Source organism: Dendrobium catenatum, unplaced genomic scaffold, assembly GCF_001605985.2.
Source record: "Dendrobium catenatum unplaced genomic scaffold, ASM160598v2 fragScaff_scaffold_459, whole genome shotgun sequence".
Lineage (NCBI taxonomy): Eukaryota > Viridiplantae > Streptophyta > Magnoliopsida > Asparagales > Orchidaceae > Dendrobium > Dendrobium catenatum.
Window position 1 is genome coordinate 1355615 of NW_021318921.1, and position 24406 is coordinate 1380020.

Here is a 24406-nt window from a genome sequence, read left to right on the forward strand (position 1 = left end):
GCCAAAATTGGCTTAGGTTGATTCTAGAGGCTCTTAAGACAGCTTTCAACTTGAATTTGCGTTAAAAAAAGCAAAAAGAAAATTGGAGCGTTTTTTAATTCTAATTCATTTGGCTTTATGGAAACCGTAATCTCAAATATTTTAAATTTTTCATTAGAACATATTCAATCGTGTAAAACTGGTCTTTTACAAACAAATAATATTTGAGTTATTTATGAGGTGGTGCACCTAGCCTAAACTTATTTTAAATGATAAATAAGATAAAATTAGCCGGTACCCATGTAAGTCCAACCCAAATAATCAAATCACAAGCACCCAGCTTATTTTAAATGGTTGGGGTACTTTTTTATAAAGCCAAATTAATCCCAATCATCCAAAATTAATCGGATGGGTGCAATTGAGAAATTTACTTCTCTTAATACTTTTTACTAAATGGAGAAAATCTAAATCATAACAAAATCCAATGCTCGCTATTAAATTCTTAAGAAATAATTTTTAAGAGCAATCAAGCTTTGTGAAATCATGAAAAAAGGCCAAAAACAACTATAGTTTAAAAAAAAATAAAATACCAGTATTCAAAGTACAAAGCTTTGCAAGCTTGAATTTCTGAAGCTGCATAAAATGCACGGAAAGTTAAAAAGGTTGAGAATTAAAAATTTGTTTACCTCTCAAGGATAAGAGATTACTTCTAATAAACATATGGGAAAATCCTCCAAGGAACATGCTCACAGTAGTCTGCCCAGATTTCTTTGTACTTATGTGAGCACCTGGAATCATCCCTTCTCTCCCTCCATATTAACAGAATAAGAAGGTATATGGGATAGAAGTATGGAATTACAGAACTGCACGAGAAAAGAAGAGTTTGACCAAAGCTACACAATTATAGCATTCATTATAGTTTGAAACCAATAACAAGTATTAAAAACAGAGGGATAAACCTTGCTCCGCATGGCAAACTAAATGATAATGCCAGTAGTAAATCTCCAAGGTAATTGCAGTGCCTTGAAATTCCCCTGCAATAACAAAATTCACCAATTGATGGGTGTGGGAGTTTTGATGCATGCGGAAAAAGAAAACATGTTCTACAATGTAAGGAAGCAAATGATGGAGAATCAAAGGGCAAAAATTTCAACATATTAAAAAAAAAAAAAAGGGATGGTTTTCGAAATATACCAATAACCAGATACAAGCAACTTCCCTCCAATAACTTTAGGAGGCTTGCCCCATATGGGAGCTTTGGGATCCTTCTTAAAAACATGCTTTTGCTTGTTAGCTCCTCTAAATATTTGATAGCTGAAACATTCCATAGAATACTCAGAACGAAGATAAGATAGGAACTTGATCTCTAAAGGAGAACAATATCATAAGTTTATAGTAAAAAATAAACAATACTAAATATGGAACAGTAAATTACCCAATGAGAAAAACCAGACAATCCATAAGAGCAGCTACTTTTGGAAGTTCGACTTTGTTTCGCAAAAGCCACCAACCCTTAAAAAATAAGAATGAGACATCAATTTAGTTATCCAACTATGATTTCATTAACATGCCAAAAAAAAAAAAAAAAACAAAATGAACTTGTCTGCAGTATTAGTTTCATATCAAGTCCATAAAAAAGATTGGCAAGAGACGAGCAAATTCCAAATTCAATAAGAGAATAATTGACATAGCTTAGCAATTAGCCTAGACTTCATATACAACACAACAATAACATCAAACTTTTATCCCACCCTAATGGGTTCCACTACATAAATCATTTTTCTCCATTATGTCTTAGTTATAGTCAAATTCTCATTTAAATCTAATAAAGAAAGATCATTTCTAATATTTCTAACAAAATTCTTTTAGGTCTACCTATTAGTGTATCCTAGACTTCATATGAGGGATAAAAAAGGCCCATCAACTATAATTGGGTAAATATCATCATGCCTCAATTATTAAGGCCCACTTGATGTGATTTCCGCATGATTCATGGAAAGCTACATAAAATAGAGAATCCTAGAGGATAGCCATTTTCTATTGAGCATAGACAACTAGACATAACAGAACGTGTTAGAAATTTTACTTGCCGATGTTCATATTATTTCTTACAAAAAATATTCAATGCCCCTAGCAAACTACAAGTAATTATGCCGATAAATTAAGATCTAAAGCATCAGAATGAGGCATATAAAAATTCTTGGATAAGAGACTTAGGGAGACAAAATGGAAGAGATAAGTAGGGTAGAGATGGAAGAGGGGCTCGGGATAGAGGGGTTTGGATTATTACTTTGAGAAGGGAGAGAGAATACTGGAACAAAGGAGAGAGAATAGAGAACCGAGCAAGTAGAGAAAGGAATCAAAAGTGTACTAAACTACTAACATGCAAAACTTATGTTAAAAATAAGGAATTTATTATTTAATTATATTTGATGGTAATGTGGATATTATGTATAAGTCAACACTTTATGTATCGTGTGTGTGGTTATATACAATTTAGGTTATAAAACTTATGTTAAAAATGAGTTATTATATTATTTTCAAAATGAGGGCTGACCATGAAGGTTAGAGAAAGTTATTCCTTATGGTGGTTATTCCATAGAGAGGTTATTACCTGTAGTTACATGTTGGGGCTGGCCACCATAAGTGCTCCCTTTTAGTAATTTGAAAGGAGTGACTTGTAAAACACTAAATACTTGTATTTGTTGTGGAATGAAGTGCTTAAAAGTTTTGGTGGCTGAAGTTGGAGTGATTTTCAAGCAGTGGCTTGACTTGGTGTTCCGTAATAGGCTCTCACTCAAATCATTTTTTATGAGTCCATTGGTTTTATCTTTGTGTTTTGTTTAAATCTTTTATTGTGGATTTTGTTTCGCTTTATCCCTACTTGATCCTAAAAATATTTCTTTAAGAAAATCCCATAAAAATTTCCACTTAGACCTACTCATAGTGGTCATCCAAACCCTAGCTAAAATTTGATCTAGTGTTGATCTAGTTTAGATTTGGTGGCATTAATTAAACACTTCCCAAAATTGTGGGAAACTCTAAAACACATCTCAAGACACCCCTATATCATTCCCTAGTCTTTTCTGCCTTTTTTCTTGAGTTTAAATATTGCCACTAAAGATTTAGCCCTAACTAATAAATCAAACAAATCAGACTTTTACTATACCTAGCCAATTTTAAAATTAAAAAAAAAAAAAAACTAAAATCCTCCAAAAAATGATGAAACCTTTCATTTTCACAAGTAGACCTTCCCTAACTTTTAAAAGTGATTTAAAATTTTTTCGATCAATTTTTGAAAGATCTAGTCAATTTAAATCAATCTAGCGCTATCTAAAATTTCAAGCCCAAACTTTAAGTTGACCGTTGTTATACTCTTAACTTGCAATCCACCATCGATATATTTCCCACCTATATAAGACACTTGTGAAGGGTTACAACCTAATTTAACTCTCACCAAGTGGCCTCTCCATTGGGACACAATACCAACATTATTTTTGACATCAAAGAGATGAGCACCTCATCACTTATAAAAATAGATATAGTAAAACTTATATTATTTACTTTATTATAAGAAAATTAGACCATTTAAATTGTAAAGATTGTAAAGTTATTCCAAGTGAAAATTTATGTACCCAACATCGATTATTAGTTTTAGACTTTAAGATAAATGAGGCAGAAAATAAAAAAATTGAAACCTTGACTCCACGAAATTGTTAAATTCTCTCATTTAACATATCATCTATGTTAATTAATTATATATTAATGACTTATTATTTATTTCTATTCTTATTAATAAAAATATTGAATTTATACTTAATTTAATTTATTAAGTTTTATTTACGTAGTTTGAAGTTCTAATATTAATAATAAAAATTATAATCTAGATATCAAATGTTGTTATCATATTTATAGGTCTAATAAGATAAATATTTTATCTTACTCTTAATATTCCTCATAGTTTAAAATTGCACAATTAGAGGTTTGCCTTTGCACAATTCAGCCCCCAAACGCCTCATTGCCTAAGCAATTTTGGGTTCATGTGAGGCTTATGCCTCACGGGCTAAGAGGCGCCCCTCTAAGGCGCTATTGCGCAATTATATGTGAGGTGCACGCCACTTAAAATTGGGTCCCACCTACTTAAAATAAGGTATTTCTTCTATTCTTCCATTCGTTTCTAACTGAACCGAACGAAATTCTCCCGCAAGCCCTCTTTCGTTCGCAAACCTTCCACTCAGCTCCGCTCGGGTTGGCTTTCTGCCACTCTCCCGCCGGCGCCACCTCACGCCGGTGAGCAAGAAGGGTCCGATCGCCCTCTACAAGCACTCCATTATTGGTTTTATGTATTTTTTTTTTAATTTAAGGAAAATTTTTTCAAGTTATAAAAAATCTAGGGTTTTCTATTTTTTGAGATTTTTTGTATGTTTTCGCATTTGTGCATTAGGAAACATAGTTAGGGGCAAGGAAAAGACAAATACGTCATTGCAGCGTGAGCCTTCTTGGAAATACAGTGTACAAGTTAATGTAAGAGGCGGCGAGAAGATATATGTATTTAAAATGCAATTTTTGTGATAAAGTTGTGAATGGAGGAGTAACTCGCATGAAGGAACACTTATCCGGCTCACATAAGAATGTAACACCTTGTGCGAATGTTCCGAATAACGTGAAGGAGGAAATTACAGCTTATATGAAAAAGGGTACGACGACCAAACATTTACAACATGAGCAATTTGATAAAAGGGTCGAACATGGTGCTTAATTCGGGAGCGAGAGTAGAAATGGCTCTTCCACTATACGTAATAGAAGTGCACGGGGTCAAATATAAAGACAAACAACAACAACAACAACAACATCAAGCCTTTATCCCACTACGTGGGGTCGGCTACATGAATCCTTTTTCTCCATTGTGTCCTATTAAAAGTCAAATTCTCGTTTAAATCTAAATGGCACCAAATGGGGTCAAATATGAAGACATTAAGAAATAAACAAAAAATTTAAAGACATCAAGAAATATACAAATTTAAAGACATTAAGAAATACAAAGGTGCATGGGTCCGCAATTCTTAGGAATATAAAGACATTAAGAAATATACAAAAAATTTAAATATCTCATTTTAAACATCATATTCGAATATTAAGAATAAGAGTTTTACGATTCATTTAAAATTATGAATAATATATCAAGATGTAACATATACAATTTGAAAAATAACATAATAAAAAATAAAAACTAATTTAAATATTGTATAACTTTCATCTAAGATAGAAAAACCTCCAGGATTTTTAAATTACGATATTTTCATCAATTTTAAAGGTGGTGAGAAGTGTAAAATGTGAAGGTACAAAATTTTGTTTGATGCTGTGATGTTGAAGTTAAGAGAGGTAGGTCTAATAGATGACACATTTACATTTTAATAAATATGAATGTGAGGCATATCATTGTTGGACCAGCAAGGTTATAGTTAGATCTAGGCGGTCAAGCAGCCTTGGGTAGGATGGATGGAGTCAGGCTAGAAGGTGGTGATAAAGCCTAAGCTGAGGGTCCATTCAACTTGGAGGTGGATATGGGCTAGTAGGGGCATCAGATGGCAACTGGGAGGTCGACTCGACAGTTGGGATGAGCATAGGCCGATGGTGCTTGAACGGGCTGGGGTCAAGACAGAGTTGGCTGAACCGATCGACGGTAGGTTTAGCAGCTGGTGTGGTCGTGCAAGAGTCGAGTGAGGTTCAGCCTTGGCGTGCGAAACATAGAGGAATCAGAAGTCGTGCAGGTGAATAGGGTTGGCGGCTAGGAAGCAAGTCGAAGTTGAAATGATGGAGAGAGTTGCAAAATCATGAAGGTCATTTCTATGGACAAGCCACTAGAAATATGAAGCTCGCAGACGTGCTGGTCAATATAAGTACATGTGCTGGAGTAATTTCAACGATTTGGCTTCGGAACTGAGGTTTTTAACGGTATAATCACATCTGAAAGTTGTGCTTTCGAACGTGAAAATAACTTATTTTGGCATATTGAAGCCGAACCAAACAAGGCCTAAACCTTGGCCAAAATCTGATATGGTGCTGATCCAATTTAGATTTGGCTGCATTAAATTCTTCCAAAATTTATAGAAAACTCTAAAAAATATCTCAAGACATCTCTATATCATTCCCCAACCATTTTTTCCAATTGCCACTAAAAACCTAAACTCTAACTAATCAAATCGGCCAAACTAGAGGGTTTTTAGATTTTTTAAATCAATATTTTGGAAGATCTAGTCAACTGAGGTCAACCTAGCGCTATTTGAAATTTCAGGCCCAACTCCTAGGCCAACCTTTGTTATACTCCTAACTTGCAATCCAACACCCAATTTAACTCCACTAATCTCCCAACTTGTCTTCATGTTGCCCTCTCCATCACCTTTCTGCTTCTCCATCCAAGGAAAAAAGTAGCGGGTGACACTTTCCTCTCATCAGAATAAGAAATGCTATCCAATATTTTCTTTATACGAAGCAACCAATTCTTAACCTCAATTTGTCCCTCATTACCTTCGAATAGAGGCGGTCGCATGCCCTGAAATAACTTCAGATATTTATCAGCTTAAACACCAGGCTGTGATCTTAATTCCTGAAACAGCTGGGTCATAGCCGCCATCATTTGGGTGAAGGTGTTGTTGTTTACAGGTACTTCAGATGGTACTTCTTCTCTTTCCATATTTCTGTCAGTTATATCCTCTTCATCATATGTATACCTAATATATTTATACATTGATTAATTATAATATCTAATATAATATTAAAATTATTCCAAATCAAGTTCATAAATCATACAAATGACTCTTTCATTGCGATTCACATGCCTAAGATATTAAGCTGGCTCATATACCACTTTTGTCATGACCTAACCCGAATGCTCGAATTAAGGAGACGAGAATAGACGATTAGATGATCGACTAGATTTTCAGTTAATAACTAACTATTTCTAATAAAGCAGAAAGAGCCACTAAAATCTCAAATTTTAAACATATTAAAATAAAATCATTTAAATATATTTCTTCAAGTGCGCCACACCAATACATATTTTCACCTATTCTATTCATCTTAATTATATTAAATTATACATGAAAAATGTTAAAGCAACTAAAAATAAACCACAACTCAGCGAGTAAAACATGTTTCTAAATTACAGTAACCCAAGGTAATTAGAATAATATGCATGAGCATTTCAATTCATATTATAAAGTAATTCCATTTAAATTCATTTTATTTTAAGAATTTCAATATTATGCATATACAATATCTTTATCTATATCTTTCTTCTTTCTTGTAAATAGTACAATCACCACATGAGCCACCATCTAAATTTAGTACGAATAAAGATACTTATTTTCTATTTTCTTTTCTTTTTTTATTTACGTGCACGCGTACATTATATCCTCAGCCGGTACTATAAGGGGGTGAGCTCCATCAGTCAACATGCATATGCAATTATATATATCTAATCATTTCATTACTTTATGTTTTATGCAATAATGTAAGGTAAATTATTCAATATATGAGAGATGGATTATTTATAATGCGGTTAAAATAAACAGTAAGATAAATCATTTGCAATAATAATTAAAATGTAATACAATTATCATAATATAGAAACATGCATACTTACCTTAATTAGGATTGCTTGCTCTTAATGTCCTTACTCTGACTTCAATAAAATGACACCTATAATTATACATGTTTTCAAAAGTTTATTTTAACTTATATATAACCTATCTCTCTAATTAATTATTAAGTTTACTTAAATAGTTCTTATTTTTAATTAAGAGAATTTGTTATCCTCCTTTTAACTATGATTTGATTATCATTCATAATATTGTCATTTTAATAACTTCTCATTTAAAATACTATTTTTAAAAAATATCTCCTATACTCTTACTTTCTAATTGCATATTTATTTCATTAATTAAATTTAATTTTTTGAAATGTCCATTCTTTCTCTATATATTTATTTAACTATATTTTCTTTACTACTCCTTATAATTAATTTTCTTAAATACCATTTTCAAATAAAAATTTATATCTTATTTAATTCTCATAAATTACTATTAATTTCTCTAACTCAATTATTCTTTAATTTTAATGTTTTAGATTTCCTCCAAATTTAAATGTATTATATTATAAATATAAATATCTTTCTTTAAGTCGCTTATTGAATATGCTTAAATAGATCTTATTTAATCTATTCTTAAAAGAATTTAATAGATAATAAATTTAATTCTCCCCTCTATCATTTAAAATGGATAAAAAACATAGTTTAATTAATACTATTTTCTAATATATATATATATATATATATATATATATTTCACTCTTATCATCTAATATTGATACATCTAAATTTATATGAATTTGTAGTTATATAAATATTTGTCTATATCATTAAATATTTTAAATAATTAATCTAATATCTAATTATTCTAATTTCCAATTAGCCGACACCATTTTTTACAAGTATTTTTCTAAATTAATTCTCTTAATTTATAATTTCAATTTTAACAAATACTTAAAAAAATCCCTTACCTCGCTTGCCCAAGCAATTCGCCCGCATGAACGCCCACTCTACTCTTTCGCACCCGATTGCTGCTCTCTCGGTCTCACTCCTCCCTCTCTTCTCTAATTTATATAGATGAAGCCGAGCAGCCCTAACCCTTCGGCTTCCTTGCCTCCTTTCATTCTGCCTCTGCGACTCCAACCGATAGGAGCGTGCATCGTCTTTCTCACGTAAACAAAAAGATGACTCCTTTCTTCCTCAAATTGTTAAAATGCTTCGACTCTTGCGATATCAGGTAATCGAATCGACATCAAGCTTCTTCGTCTGCCTTAGTTCAAGTTATTACAAGTAGATTGTAAACTAATTTAACCAACCTACATCAAATTAATCATGCCACACCATATCTAATAAGAAATATAGGCAGGAGGGACACATGATGATATGACAATGATAAGATAAAGTAAATCTATGTAACAATTGATGGAATGCACAACAATATGGTGGATTGTGGAACATCCTTAATCTTCACTAAAAGATTCTAGTGAACAACAATGACTGAAGGCACAATATACTTAGTCTAAGCAACATCCTATACTTACATCTTAGAATGTAGCAAAATGGCATCAACGTGTGTGTTTTTCCCATGCTCAACAACATCCTCAGACAAAATCATAAAATTACCTCTGGCACTAGTTTGAATGACTGAGTGACTGATCAACATCCTCAATGAGATTGGATATGTGGGGCTGATGGGACTAGTAGGGATACTGATGTAGGTGAAGCTTTTGAGATGGAAGGACCATAAAAAATAGTTGAGGCTTTTGGTTTAAAAGTCTCATCATGATACTTACGATTTCTTAAACTTATTGATCGTCTCATTTTCCCCACATAAACCTAAGTTCTATTGACTACTTTTTCATTAATGCCAATTTAGAGATGAAATTTAGGGCATTTAAGCTATCCCACAGAGCTAAGGGTTTGGAATAAAAACAAATAAAAAATATGGAAGCAAACATCGAACTTACCATAATGTTCGTACAAATGGTTAAAAAATTTTCATACTTCAGAAATACATGGGTAAACAGACTAAAATATGAGATGTTAAATAACTTACAACCACTTGCAAAAAAATTGTGAATTAGAAAATTGATTTCTGTAAGACATGCCTGAATACTAAAAGTGAAAGGAATGAATACTAGATCTCCGAAGACTAACATGAAGCCCAAACTCTCTGCAATCACATCCCACCTACAAAATCAATCACCATCATCAATAAACTAAATCTTTTGGAAATCAACTAAGTGAATCAGTAGCGTAAGGTAAAGCTAAAAACAAACTATGAGAATATGGAGAATTGCTTGTTTCCTTACTAAAAATGAATCATCTAGAGTTAACCTTAAAGTATTACCAAACTACATAATCATAAAACCTTAAAGCATGATAATACTGAAGCTTAATATTGTCTAAGTTTGTTGTTTCTAATGAAATTATTGAATCATTCTAAATGAGATTTAAAGTGAATCTGGTTGTTATAACTTTGTTCTAATAATTGATGCATGGCGTGACTGCACAATGTGATTGTGTCAGTTTTCTGTTCTTCATACATTTGGCTCCACATTAGGGTCCACATCTCCATACCTTCTAAACACACATAGGGTCCACATTCCCATGTTTTTAATGCTAAGATGTACATTGATATTTGAAATTCACAACAATGCCATATGGAGGAAGGATAAAAAGTCTGTCTGTAAGCATGATCAAGACTAACACGTACTATTTTTGAAAGCTGGCTAAAAATGCGGGAATCTCCGGCCAAATTGCCACAATGAAAAGATTATAAGTACTTACGTGGAAGTCATGAACTCTTCGTAGAAGAAATAGTCTATAATGTACAACTGAACAGAAAGAAGAATTAAGTTTAAAATTAGTAACAATGGACTAAATCTCAAAAACTAAAAAGAAAACTACACATTACCACACAAAATAGCTGGTAAAGAATAACGGAGATATTTGCATTGCCAGCTTGAAGACTTTTGGAGAAGAGAGAGAGATTGATGAAAAGCCATCCCATCATACCCGCGCGGACAAAAAAGAATCTATGTAGGATTACAAAGTAAAAATATTTATGAATTGCAGATATTCTTGCAGAAATGTAACTTTAATTCACAATACAATGACTCAAACATAAATTCTGATATTTAAATAAAGACTACTTAATACGTCACTGTGTAGGCAAAGAAAAAAAGATCGGTTATAGAGATTTAGTAAAGCTGTACACATTTTGCAAGCTGTTTAAGAAGTAACTCAAGAAGGCCTTTAGTATCCGAACGGTAAGCCTTCAAGGATCAAATTTATAAAGAAAATTCAAATTTAAGTATAAGAAGTGTGTAATCCTTCCTCTTTATTTATTTATTTATTTATTATTATTTTTGGAGTCGAACCCGGGGTTCTCAATGAAGCCTTCACCAGCCAAACAATATGCCTTCAAGAGTCAAATTTAGAGTGAAAACCGACAGCCAAAGTATAAGGAGTTAGCGTATTCCTTCCTTTCTGTCTTGAACAATTTTGTAATCACTCAAATAGATCATGCTGGAGGTATACCAAAATATTGCCCAGCTGAAGGATTTAAAATTCATAAGTGCTTTGGAAAATTATTACTGAAGTGGCGCACACCATTGTTGGTAAAAACCTAACAGGCCATTGTGGTACTTAAGAGTAAAAGAACACCAAAAGATTTCATTTGTCTTGAACAAAAACTAAAGAAAGAAAGAAAAGAAGAGGTCTGCGAACATTTCTCCAAGATGGTCATAGAATACATACATTACTAGGAGCTGTAGTGGAGGGGTGCTAATGCTCTCTCAGGGATACTGCAAGGCTTGCCAGCAGTAGAAATCAACAATTACTGGTGAGAAGGATGTTTCAAAGATGGCAGCAAGTTGAATGTCTATCCCTTCACCTTAAGAAATCGCCAATGGCTTTATCGTAGATTTTTACATTAAACCATATATAAAGATGGTACATATGTAGATTTATGGAAGGGTGCTTCAAAGATGGCGACAGACTTATAATAGATTTTCTTTCGTATTCAATTTGAGGTATGCGAACATTTCTCCAAGATGGTCATAGAATACATACATTACTAGGAGCCGTAGTGGAGGGGTGCTAATGCTCTCTCAGGGATACTGCAAGGCTTGCCAGCAGTAGAAATCAACAATTACTGATGAGAAGGATGTTTCAAAGATGGCGCAAGTTGAATGTCTATCCCTTCACCTTAAGAAATCGCCAATGGCTTTATCGTAGATTTTTACATTAAACCATATATAAAGATGGTACATATGTAGATTTATGGAAGGGTGCTTCAAAGATGGCGACAGACTTATAATCGATTTTCTTTCGTATTCAATTTCTCCGACGCTAAAGCCTATTAGATTTTTTTTTTTTTCATTTCTCTTCACAAAACAAGCTTAGTTAAGCCACCAAAAGCTCAAGATAATTTAATAAATGCTTGTAAGTTGTTGCTATAATACGGAGAAAAAAAAAAACACATTTAATATAGAGAATGGAAAATCAAGTGCATGAGGCTTTGATGAGCGCTAGAGCTGTGCTATTGCACCAAGACAAGCCTCACTAAATCTTTTATTTTTATTTTATTTTATTTATTGTGTAGGAGTTGTTGAATCTAAGGCCTTCCTTCTGGGAAATAAAAGACAATACCACTACGGGTAATATTACTCAATTTATATTAGGAATATCAAGGAGTTCATTAATTTTATGATATAGGATGGTTAAGATGCTAGAGTTTACTAATGCAATCTAAATGAGACAATGAAAAAAAAAAAAGAATCTACAATTTACTAAGTCTTAAATTTGGCAAAAAATTAAAATTTTCAACATAAACCAACAAACATGTGTTATACATTCAAATAAATAATTTAATAATTGTCGATCTGAAATTCTATAAGAAAAATAATGAACATAAATTTCAGCAATGATCAAGACTCGCACAATGAAAAGAAATAAAAGTATATCACATTTGATAAAATTTCAATCGCACATAAGCTACTAAATAAATTAAAAGTAAAAATAATAATAATAATCACCCAAAGGAAAGATCCAATTCTCACGTCAATGCAATGAGACTCGCCACTAAAAGTAGTTGTCAACAACTATGAAGAACTCAAACAATACACATCCAACTAACATACATAAAATTGAGGATAATTGAAAATTTATTTCAATGCTTTATGTTAGTAAATTTTTAAATATTGCAAAAGCCCTACATATAGCCCAAAAAAGAAATATACTAGAATCCTACTAGATATGGTTAAAATCCATAAAAACTAAAAGTTGATTTCTATCATATAGCCCAAGTCTCCCACACATGCATGATAGAAATCAACTTTTAGTTTCAAGATTTTGGAATACCAAAGGGCAGCACATGCACCGGATGTAGCAATTAGCAACAAGCAATAAAAGGACTGTAGTATAACGGAGGACATCATATAAGAAATCAACTAATACCAAGATTTTGGGACCACAACAACAACCGCTTTTCTAAAGAACTTTAGGATTGTAGTTCAATCAACGACAATATAAGTTCATGACAAAAAGGAGATGGGGACATCAGTTGGAAAGTCTACCGTCGACGTGGCCGTAGATCTACGGCCACGATTTATCCGATGTACTTTTGATTCTAGTATTGTTATTTTCTTATTGGTGTATTTTATTTTCTTATGGATGTAATTTATTTCAGCATTTTTTCCTTTTTACCCTTGCTTGAGGGATTGAGTCATGTAGCCCATTGAGGGAATTTGAGTTGTTTTGCTTTAAGTCATTGTAATGGGCTATTTAAAGCCTTCATCTTGTACTTTTGAAGCTAATGAATAATATTGAAAATTGTTCATGCATTTGATCTTCTTGAAGCTTTTGTGTGAGAGCTTGAGAGAGAGTTTGAAAGATTGGTGGAGCCTATGAGAGGCCACCCGTAGTACCCAACAGTCACCACCGGTGGCTCTTGGTTTATCTTCCCTTCTTTCCCATCTACCCAACGCCCATCACCGGTCATTCCCCACCACTAACCGCCACCTCCTAATCTCACCCACCCAAGCTCAACCTCCCCAAAACCGTCCCCTCCCAATCATCCCGCCAGCCGCCCCTTTAACCGCCAGCCATCTCCCTAATCTCGGCCTCCCCTTCCACCACCACCCCACTTCCCCGTTAATCTCCGGCTCCTTTACCGCCACCTCATGTATTTTCAAATTTGAAAATTGAAAATTTTGATGAGTGAAAGTTTCCAAATTTGCATGGTGCCAAATTAGGAAAGTTGGAATGAGGTTTCAATTTCAAATTTGAATTGAAACGGATTTGAAATTTTTCTTTATTAATTTGTCGGAGCGAATTAGGAAACCCATTACACTCTCCCCAAAACCCCTCCCCCTTCACTATGCCGCCGGCCCCCCTTGGTGGTCCCCCTCCTTTAATGCTACATTAAGGCCCCTAATTACGTGTATTTAAAATTCAAATTTCAGATTTTTCCCTCCACTTCTACTAAAAATGTGAGAATAGTTTTGGTATGGAGATTATAACATTTTTTCTTCATCCCATCTAGTTCTCCCCTAACCCTAGCCTCTTCCTCCCTCCCACCGTCATCTATCTCCCTCCCTCTCTAGTTCATTCTCTCTTTACATGATATTGATGCATGGTCGATTCGGCATTTGATTCCGATTTTGCATCCTATGGCCAAGGCGTCGTGGCTCTTCTCCAATTTTCGTCGTCGGCGCGATTCCAGTCATTGACGGATCCCTAGAAATTTCTTCCTCCCATAGTAATTGTTGAAGAGGACTAATGAAAGGTACGTGGCGAATCACGACGTCTCTCCGAGAAGGTGATCTTCCTTGATCACTTACTTTCAAATTTTACTTACTTTGTTGAGAGTTTGTTCAAGCAAGAGATTGTGTCTACTAATCGCCATCCACTAGTAATCGTAGGTTTGTTACTTCTTTGCTCTTAGATCTCATTGTTATGTCCTAGTTAAGTTGGAAACTACTCCACATGCAATGTTTTAATTTTCCTATGTGCTTTGATTTTGTTTAGTCTCTTGCGTAGCTTAGCCTAAACGGAATTGACCATTTGCAAGTCTCTAAATTTGCGCGTTGACCCTTTGATTTGCATGCATTTTCTAAATATATGCGCTGAAATACATGATTTTAATATGACAAAATTACATTTCACTTTAGGTATTGTCGATATTCTGAATGCAATGGCAGAGTCTGTTTTGTGATTGGATGTGGTTTGGGCAATGTTGCGCGTCAATTTTCTCAATTTTACGCACCGTTGCCTTGGGATCCACACTGATCTCCTCGCATAATCAATTGAACGAATTTATGGTCATTTTTTGGTACGACGCTCGAAGTATAACGACGAAGTTTGTTTTGTGATTGGATGTCGTTTGGAGAATGTCACACATCAATTTCGGGTGTCGATCATCTGTTTTGATTGATCTTATCCGATTTGATTGCGAGGGGTTCCCTCTTAGGCAAATTCAACGTCCCTATTACAACAGCGCGGTCCTTTTGACAACCAGAGGTCGTTTAGCTCTTCAAGTGACGCGCCTTGCCGACACACATGTCACTTAATTCACCAAATTTTCCCTTTTTCGCATGTATTTTGATGTAAGGATCAACATAGGCGTGACAATAACATATTGCATGACATTGAAAGAGTTTTTACCTAAAGCATTCTCCTAATCACCTATTTTATTATCGAGTTCACCTATTTTATTATCGAGTTCATGCATATCTTCTCCTTCATCATCCTGGTTGTCTTCATTTTCAACATTCAACATTAAAGTATAAGTATCTACTATGACACTTATGAAGTAATCCATTTGGTAACATCTAAAATAAGCCTTAAAAGAAATTTTGGATGCTAAAGCATCAACTACTAACTTTCCTTTGATACTTTGTTGGCATAGTGTTACAACCTTTATAAATGTAGTCATTTAAGTTTATAATTATTTTGGTTGGAGAAATTCTCAGAACACTGGGAGTGTTAATTCAAATCAGTAGGTCAAGTTTGGATCAAGCCTCAAAATGATTGACTCAAAACCAACCCGCTAATCACACGGGTCAAAATATTCAACTCGAATCTAACCTGTTTATTATATAGATATTGAATTTTTTTAGATAAACACTACTCATTTAAACAACATACAACTCATTTAACCATAAAATGACATGTTTAACATAAACACAACCCATTTAACCTAGACATGAATGGTAATCAAGAAATTTTGAGCTTTTAGGTCAACTTGGACTTGGCCGAAAAATTTATCAGGCCAATATTTCAAACCCGAACCTAACCTGAAGCTCAATCGGTCAAACCGAACCATACTTTTTTATTTTAAGATCAGATTGGGTCATTTTTTAAACCCTATCGAGAACAAATAAAATATTTTAGGAGCTAAAAAATTTTACAGTTATTTGAAATCTAAATCCAATTAAAAAGTAATCTCACTTTTGATTGGCATATTAACAAAACCTGAGCTATCATACAAATTTAATGTAAGACCAAGGGAGTAGGGTTTAACAATACAACCTAGGATGATACACACAATTAAAACACATAAAAAGCCACAATTTGCAAGTTACTAATTATTAACTTTAGCCAAAATTAGTCACTTTCCATGTGAAAACAATAGGCATGCTTCATTCATTCCAAACAATAATTTAATAATCATAAAAATCTGAAATTCTATAAAAAAATAGTGAACGAACATAAAAGTTTAGCAATTATCAAGATTTATGCTACGAAAAGGAATTCAACAATTATCTGTTGGAAAACACTTGAATATCTCAAGTAAACCCTAATAATAGAGACAAAAACAGCGTGAACGATCAATAATACCAATGGAAAAACCAAAAAACAGTGGATTTTATTGCAATAATCTAACTAAAAAAATAAAATATAACAAGATACAATTCATCCTCTATTCGAGAGTATCTATCTCTCTCAAATCTCTAGACGCCGGTAGAGCCCAAAAACCTAAGTGATCTCAAATTTCAGCCAAATGCAAGATGCTCTAACTCTAGAAAAACAAACTATTTAATGCATAGAATCCAAAAGGAAATCTCTAAACAATCCCTACATTCAAATTTCTCTCCTAACTCCCTTCAAAAACCTTCCTAAACAGCTCTGTCAGATACGGCGGTTGGATCGTGCATACAGGATGGCGGAGAGTTCTGTCTGCTTCGCACGGGCCAATACTGATACAATGGACGGATCTAACAATACTCCCCTCCCAAAGACTCACCTTGTCCGCAAGGTGAAAAGATGACACCCTCCTCCATTCCCTCTTCATCACAAATGGTGAGAACTTGAAGAGTTTGGTCCTTACACCTGTGCCCCGGAGTATACTTCTCGTTACATCTGAAATAGAGCCCCTTTACCCTGTTCTCCTATAATTTCATTTTTGTGAACTTCTTGAAGTTTTCCACAGGTTTTCCTCATACAATCTTTTCCTTTGGAGTCCACCGAAGAGTATCCAATGTTGGCTCCTTGGATACCAATAAGGTGATAGTCATCTTGTACGAGCCTGCTGAGTTGCTGCCTCCCGTTTCTCTCTCCAGGTGTCTTTAATCCGCCACCAACTGAGCTAGCTCCATAGCCTCTCCCAAGTCACGAGGCCTCATCACTCGGATTGCCGCCCGGATCTCCTCATTCGTCAACTTATTGACAATAAAGTACCTTTTCACCCTTTAGATCCACCCATGTGTATCCTCTCCCTCAAAAATAGGAATATTCAGTTTCCTCACTCTTAGATCTCTGTTAACCTTGCTTCCTCCGAAATTTCCCATTCCCGAAGGGGGTGGTTCCCCCTAATTGTGCCAATCATCCTTCCTCTGCTCGCACCCAAACCTATCACAAGTCCACCATCTCCCTTCAAATTCAGCACCCATTCGATCATTGTCAAACTCTCTTCTTTCAAATTCGACACCTCTTCTTTCAAATTCAACATCAGTCCACTTATGCCCAACCCCCTCATGCCTCTTCACATACTCTCTACCGGACTCATCCTTGGGAATAGGCCCTAGGGGAGGCCTTTTTCTCCTCCTAAAATCTCCACCTTCGGATTCTCCCTTTGTTTGATTGGCTTAGGGTTTTCTTCACTTCCCCGGCTGTCAGTGACTTAACCTCTGACGACATTTTTCTTGTTTTTTGTTTTGTTTTAACCCTTGAGCACTATCTTTAACATCTCTCCCAATATGAAAAAATTTGAATCGATCTTATCATAGATGAGTAAAATTTATTTCTTTAAATCTGTAACTTAAGTTTATAGATCTGAAATTTCATATTTCATCTGTCCAATCTCCCCTTCAAGGTGTTCCTCCAACGTAACACTTTGTTGGCCGCTATCGATACCCAAATTTTTGTTGGACTAAAAAATTGAATCTTGATACCAAAAAATAGCCCCCTTCATGTTAACAATCAACCGCTGATTTTCTCTGAAAAATCCCCCAAACAATCCCAAAATCTTCTATGATATCAATTTGTTAGGAAACAGTTAAATATCTCAAGTAAACCCTAACAATAAAGACAAACTGCGAGAACGATTCACAAAACCAATGTAAAAATAAGAAAACAGTAGATTTTATTGCAATAATCCAACTAACGAAAGAAAAATAGCAAGATATAATTGATCCTCTATTCGAGAGGAGGATCTATCTCTCCCGAATTTCTAGACGCCGCTAGAGCCTAAAAACCTAAGAGATCTCAAATTTCAGCCAAATTCAAGATGTCCTAACCCTAGGAAAACAAACTATTTAATGCATACAATCCAAAAGGAAATATCTAAACAATCCCTACATTCAAATTTCCCTCCTAACTCCCTTCAGAAATCTTCCTAAACAACGCTGTCAGATCCGACAGACGGATCGCGCGTACAAAATGGCGGAGAGTTCCGCCTACTTCGCACAGGCTGGACCGGTTCAATGGACAGGTCTAACATTATCGTACTTGAAAAATCTTCAATCACGCATACAAACTAGCCACTGCACAAATTATAAGTAAGGAATATGATAAAAATCACTAAAAGAAATAAACAAGCCCTATTTTAGTACAAGGAGACTTGTCCCCCAAAATAATCTGAACACCATCAAATTGCTTAAAGATTACACATTCAATTGGCACACACACAAGAATTGAGAAAAACTAAAACTTTTACTTCAATACTCAAATATTTAATAATTTTAACATGGCCAAGAGGTCCAATTCACAGCCCACGAAGGAGCTAAAATAATAAATTCCTCATATTCTAGTAAGAAATGCGAGTTTCAGACCTAACACATAAACATAGAATAATTATTTAGCTCCATAATTTTCAAACGAATTCATTTGTAAAAGGAAAATTAAGAGCCGCACAAGCATCAACTATAGAAATTAGTGGTATACACAGTCCGTAATTGTAGTAGAAATCATGGAAATCACTAAAGGAAGCTGTTGATACCAACATCTTGTGATTGTAGCCAATAATAGATTTTCCAATAAATCCAAGAACTCCAGTGCAATAAGTGGCAATAGCATTTCATAGCAAAGGATTATTGGACTATAGCATTAGCAGCACTGAGCGGGAGAAAATTATAGGATTAGAAATCATGAAATGTTTAAGAGTTGGATGCTCTAAAAGCTGGAGCCAGGGCTATTATTATGATGTTATTTGAATTAATCCCCTTCAATAGTTAGCCAAACTTAAAGAGGAAGTTCAACTATTAGAATAGGGCTCATTCTCAATACGATCAACATCATAAGCATGTTCTAAAATAAACTAAAAAGAAATATAATGTAAACTTTAAGAAAATGAAATTTAAAATTTACTTTATGTGCTTATAACAAAGATACATCTTCAGATTTTCATCATTCTGTTCACAAGGTATTAAGATCTTAAGATACTAACGTGTGAACACCTTTGACAATCACACAACGTTAGGGATTTAGGATTTCCAGATAATCCATCTAAATAGGTGAGTGCCTTAATACCACACCTAAGATCAAGGGATCTATGAAGCAAGCAACTTTGTGATCTTCTAAGATTTGCTAAATTAATTTTTCATTTTTAAATATCTACTTGTTTGACATATTTGTGCAAAATAATGTTAAAAGATCCTGGTTTTACTACATTACTCTCAATCTTCTTATTTAGTTTCATCAGTATGTCTTTTCTAAAAAATTCATGATTTAATTAAACGGATCTCTATCAGCTTCTCATTCAGCCAGGGAGAGTGGTAGAACTCTGCTCTTCAACTCTTCTTGGTCTCCTTGTTTTTTCTAATTTTAAGTTCCCATACAGGTTCTTCTGTCAACCCTCGAATTTTCTGTGTGCATTATGACTAATAATTTTATGTTGTTATGAAATATTATTGCTAAAATGCTATTTATCATATTCATTTGAATTTGTGAAAACTCAATGAATTCTGATATGATTCTTTCCTTAACTTTTTAATTAAAAAAAAAAACATTTAAAAATTATAGTTTCTGTTTTTGCTCTTACATATAACAATACTTCACAATAGTAGTATTGTGAATGCTGGCTCTTGCTTATTATGCCTTCTATAAATGTTTGTGTTATATAAGTTGTATTTTTTTACGAAAATGACGTTGATATTCATAAGTTATTTCAAAAATTTACAGAACGTTTCTTTGCGATAGTTTAGAAATTAGTGCCTTGATTGAAAAAGGAAAGTATCTTGCCTCACCCTTCTTGCCAAACAAACTTGAGCCATGCCACATTTCGTCTTAATAAAAATGAAAGATAATCAACTCTCAAAGAAAATATCATGAGATTTCAGCAGATTACTTTTTCATCTGTTAAAATTTACTAGCTGGATTAATAAAGCCAGCACCAATAGTTGGGGAATAAGGCCAATGATGCTGATGTTAAATTATACTGGCCTTTTGATATAAATTTTGGAAATAAATGTAGCATTTCCTTTACAGTCTTCATCAGACATTGGTAAAAAAAGACAAGATAAAATAAATAAGCAGACAATGCCTCACATACTTGAGATCGATACCCATGAAATGAGGATTTAGCTGTACGCCAAACCACCTACAAAGCAATCAATCAAAAACAGAATAGCGCAGAAAACACTCTTTACTCCCCATACTTTCAAAAGTAAAACCTTTTAAATCATTGCTTTCATTAACATTAGAGAATATGAACTTTTTACATGAATAAAAAACAAACAATATGGTAATTTGTACAATTCCATTCAGTCGGTTTATCAAGATATTTGCAAGAAAAAAAATTCTGACGTTCCACTGCAACCGATTGGAGTCTGATTACACTTGTGCTGTTAAACCCTCCTCCGATTGAAGGCAGATAGCCCAAAGTGATAGTTACATAATTACATGTTAAGTCTGTTCAATAACATAAACAACTTGATGCAGCCCAAAAATACAATTAACACTCGATTTTCAAGATCATTGGGGGCAGAGGGAAGAGAGAAAGACCCACCATAATAACTAAGCCTTTCCCATCATCATTAACTCTACTCCAACTAGATGTGATCCTCTTAATGAATCCTTATTTTGTAATCATTAATGCTGAGTATTGCATGAGGTGTTAAATTTGTTTTTCATAAATCTTTTTGAAAAATTTCTACCCATGTTATTGTTAGGCCGGCCCTAGGGCTAGCTAAAATAGTCCAACCTGGACCGATTCTTTGCTACAGGAGGCAGGGGAGGAACCAATGGGAAGAGAGAGAGAGGCCGGTTGGAGAGATGGGGGCCACAACTTAATTAAATGCTACTTTGGGAGGGAAAATTTAAATTAGGAGCTGTTTAGGGATTTTGTATTTATCATCTTTGTTTTAATTAGTTCACTTGTGTTTGATTTCCAATTTTCTAAAATTTCTGCATCGTACTGTTGATTTCTCTCTCACCAATTATAGTTAGGTTTGCTTGCAAACTCAAGTATTTCCCCTTAGGGTTACTTGCAAACTCAAGTATTTCCTATCAAATTGGTATCAGAGCTTTGTCTTGGGGCCATCGGTTGTTGAAATTCTGAAATTTCATCCGAAAGAAGATCTCGTGATTCTTGGGAAGAAATATGGCTAGGAAAAAGTTAAAATTTTGGAAGGAGAAATTGGGCAACTTAAATCAGATTTGGAGGAAAAATTTCTGATTTTTAAAATCAGATATCATCCAATAATAAAAGGACAGAAGGGAAGTTCGCCGTGATGTAAGAGATGTTGAAAAAATTGCTAGAAGTGAAGACCAAACCGGCAACATTGGAAACAAGGGAAACCATCGGCGGCCATGGAAGACGTGGAAGCCCTAACTTGTTTAGGGGAAGGTAAAATTTGGAAGTGGAGATCTTGGAAGGTGAAGACGGAATGCCTCCTCTATAACCACTTTTTAGGGAGGAGATGAGCACTAGTTTCAAAAGAACCGCTGATTTTGTGGGGAGAATGGAGGATTTCTATCGCAGATGTGCTGAATTTCAAAGAAGAAGAGAATTTGATGAAGGGTTGGGTATGATCGTCGGAGGGAAGATCGTGAAAGTTGGGGAGCACCTCCTCTTCTTGAAATGGGAGTGTTAGACCGGTCCAGAGAGGACCGGTCCAGCCGGCCCAAGCCAGCGGGCCGGCTTTCGTTTACCGAAGACGAACACGAGCGGCGGAAACGGCAGGGAGAAAAATCGGTGGGGTCCATTAAATTTCAAATTGTTCTTGGAGCCAAAAGGAGGGGAAGTGAGGGTAATTAAGTCCTTTGGTATCAATTTTGAATTGTATGCATTAAGTAGAGAGTAAAGGGGGGGATGAGGGTTATGTGATTGTTTTGAAGTTTTCTCTTGTTCTTCTTGTTGATTTGGGCTCTAGATCGTATTCTAGAGACTTGGGAGAGTGCGATCCTCCTCTCGAATAGAGGATCCTTGTATCTTTGCTATTTTCCTTTCATCTTCTAGTAAAATACAAGTTCTTACTTCGTGTTTCTATCCTTTTTCTCGTGTTTTTCCCACTGTTTGGCTGATTTCCTGCTGTGGACAGCAGTTTTGCTGTGAGATCTTTGGCTAAAGTGATTAGGAAATACTTGGAATCAAGTATTTCCTATCAGGGAGGTTATGGAGGATTCAAGGGCAACGGGGGTGACCCGAAGGTGAGGAAGCTAACGATGCTCATCTTTGAGGGCGAGGATGGTTATGGCTGGATCTACAAGGTGGAATGATATTTCACTGTCAATGGGTTGACAGAGGAAGAGAAGCTGACGGCAGCAAGATTGTGTTTGGAGGGGAAGGCACTATTATGGTACCAATGGCGTGACATGAGGCAACCCATCCGGAGCTGGAAGGAGTTCAAAGAGTGCTTACTATAACGTTTCTGAACCGGTAGGGGGGGAGATTTCTATGAGCAATTCTTTGTCTTGACACAGGAGGGGATCGTGGTAGATTATCGTGACATGTTTGAGTACTTGGCCAGCAGATTAGATCGACTCTCTGAGACAGTGCTAGAGGGAAACTTTATGAAGGGGCTTAAACCAAATATATGGGTAGCAGTTAGGGTGATAAGGCCAACAGACCTGGGGGAGGCCATGGAGCTAGCACAGTTGGTGGAGGATCAAATGCAGCTAGAGAAAGGGGCTAGGGGGAGCAACTCGGGGGATCGTACAGGATGACCACCACCTTCTTAGCTCCCAAGGGACCAGCGCCAGGTAGTCTGAAGGAAGTGTCCAAGGAGAGAGCTAGAGGGGGAAATTGAGGAAATTCAAAAGGCTGATTAAAAAGAAGATACATGAGAAGAGGGCAAAGGGGTTGTATTTTTGATGTGATGAGAAGTACATGTCAGAGTATAGTTGTAATGATCGAACTCTTCAGGTTCTCACTTTCTGTGATGACGAGAAAGCTGAAGAGGGAGATGAGAGTAGGTTAGAGATGGATGAAGAGGAGAAGTTGCATATGGATGTGACAGAAGTATCCCTAAACTCAATGATGGGATTCACTTCGAATCACACTATGAAAGTGAAGTGAGAGATAGCTGATAGAGAAGTGGTAGTGTTGATAGATAATGTGACAACCCATAATTTCATCTCCACCCAGATTGTTGATCTGTTATGGGTGAAATTAGTGGATACAGAAAGCTATGGGGTGATGATGAGCATGAAAAAGGCGAAAATGGGCGGAGGAGTTTGTAGGGGAGTCTTGCTGATGATATATGAGATCCAAGTGAGGGAAGACTTTCTTCCCTTAGAGTTTGGGAGTAGTAATATCATCCTGGGGATGAAGTGACTGAGACCTTGGGGGAGACCAAGGTCAATTGAGGAGCACTGAGGATGGAACTGGTGGTGGGAGGAAGGAGGATGGTGATCCAAGGCAATTCAGGATTGTTCAAGGCTGGAGTATCTCTCAAATCCATGATCAGAACCATACAGGAAGTGGGAGGTGAATATTTGGTGGAATTGCAACGCTTGGAGAGGGTTAGTGTAGGGGAAGAGGGAGACATTCCTCTAGCAGTACAACTACTCATACAACAGTTTAGTGAGATGTTCCAGCCACCTCAAGGTTTACCACCACATAGAGAGCAAGAGCATGCAATCATTTTGAAGGAGGGGGTGTCACCGATTAGTGTACGGCCAAATTCAGAATGATGAGATTGAGAAGCTGATTAAGGAGATGTTGGAAGTCGGGATCATCAGACCAAGCGTGAATCCTTTCTCTAATCTAATCTTACTGGTCAAGAAGAAGGATGGGAGCTGAACGTTTTATGAGGATTACCAGGCGTTGAATAAGAAGACTGTGCCGGATAAGTTCCCCATCCCGGTGATCGATGAACTATTAGATGAGCTGTATGGAGCAGTAGTGTTTTTGATGAAGGTAAAAAAAATATTTCCTTGGGTAATTATTGT

At 35.3% G+C, this 24406-nt stretch overlaps 1 protein-coding gene across 2 annotated transcripts in view; it reads right to left on the minus strand.

Moving 5' to 3' along the window:
* Nucleotides 1–525: 525 nt before the first annotated feature.
* LOC110112609 (delta(14)-sterol reductase) overlaps nt 526–24406 on the minus strand; it is a 60552-nt gene continuing 36671 nt past the window's right edge. The window contains exons 6-13 of one of the 2 annotated variants that reach the window (XM_020844896.2): nt 20565–20612; nt 10485–10605; nt 10358–10404; nt 9676–9757; nt 1415–1491; nt 1174–1293; nt 939–1013; nt 526–842 (exon numbers count right to left, since the gene is read on the minus strand). In XM_020844896.2, coding sequence (XP_020700555.1) covers nt 689–842; nt 939–1013; nt 1174–1293; nt 1415–1491; nt 9676–9757; nt 10358–10404; nt 10485–10605; nt 20565–20612 — 724 coding nt within the window. In that variant the 3' untranslated portion in view covers nt 526–688. The remainder of the gene's footprint in view (nt 843–938; nt 1014–1173; nt 1294–1414; nt 1492–9675; nt 9758–10357; nt 10405–10484; nt 10606–20564; nt 20613–24406) is intronic. The other variant, XM_020844898.2, reaches the window with a different exon arrangement.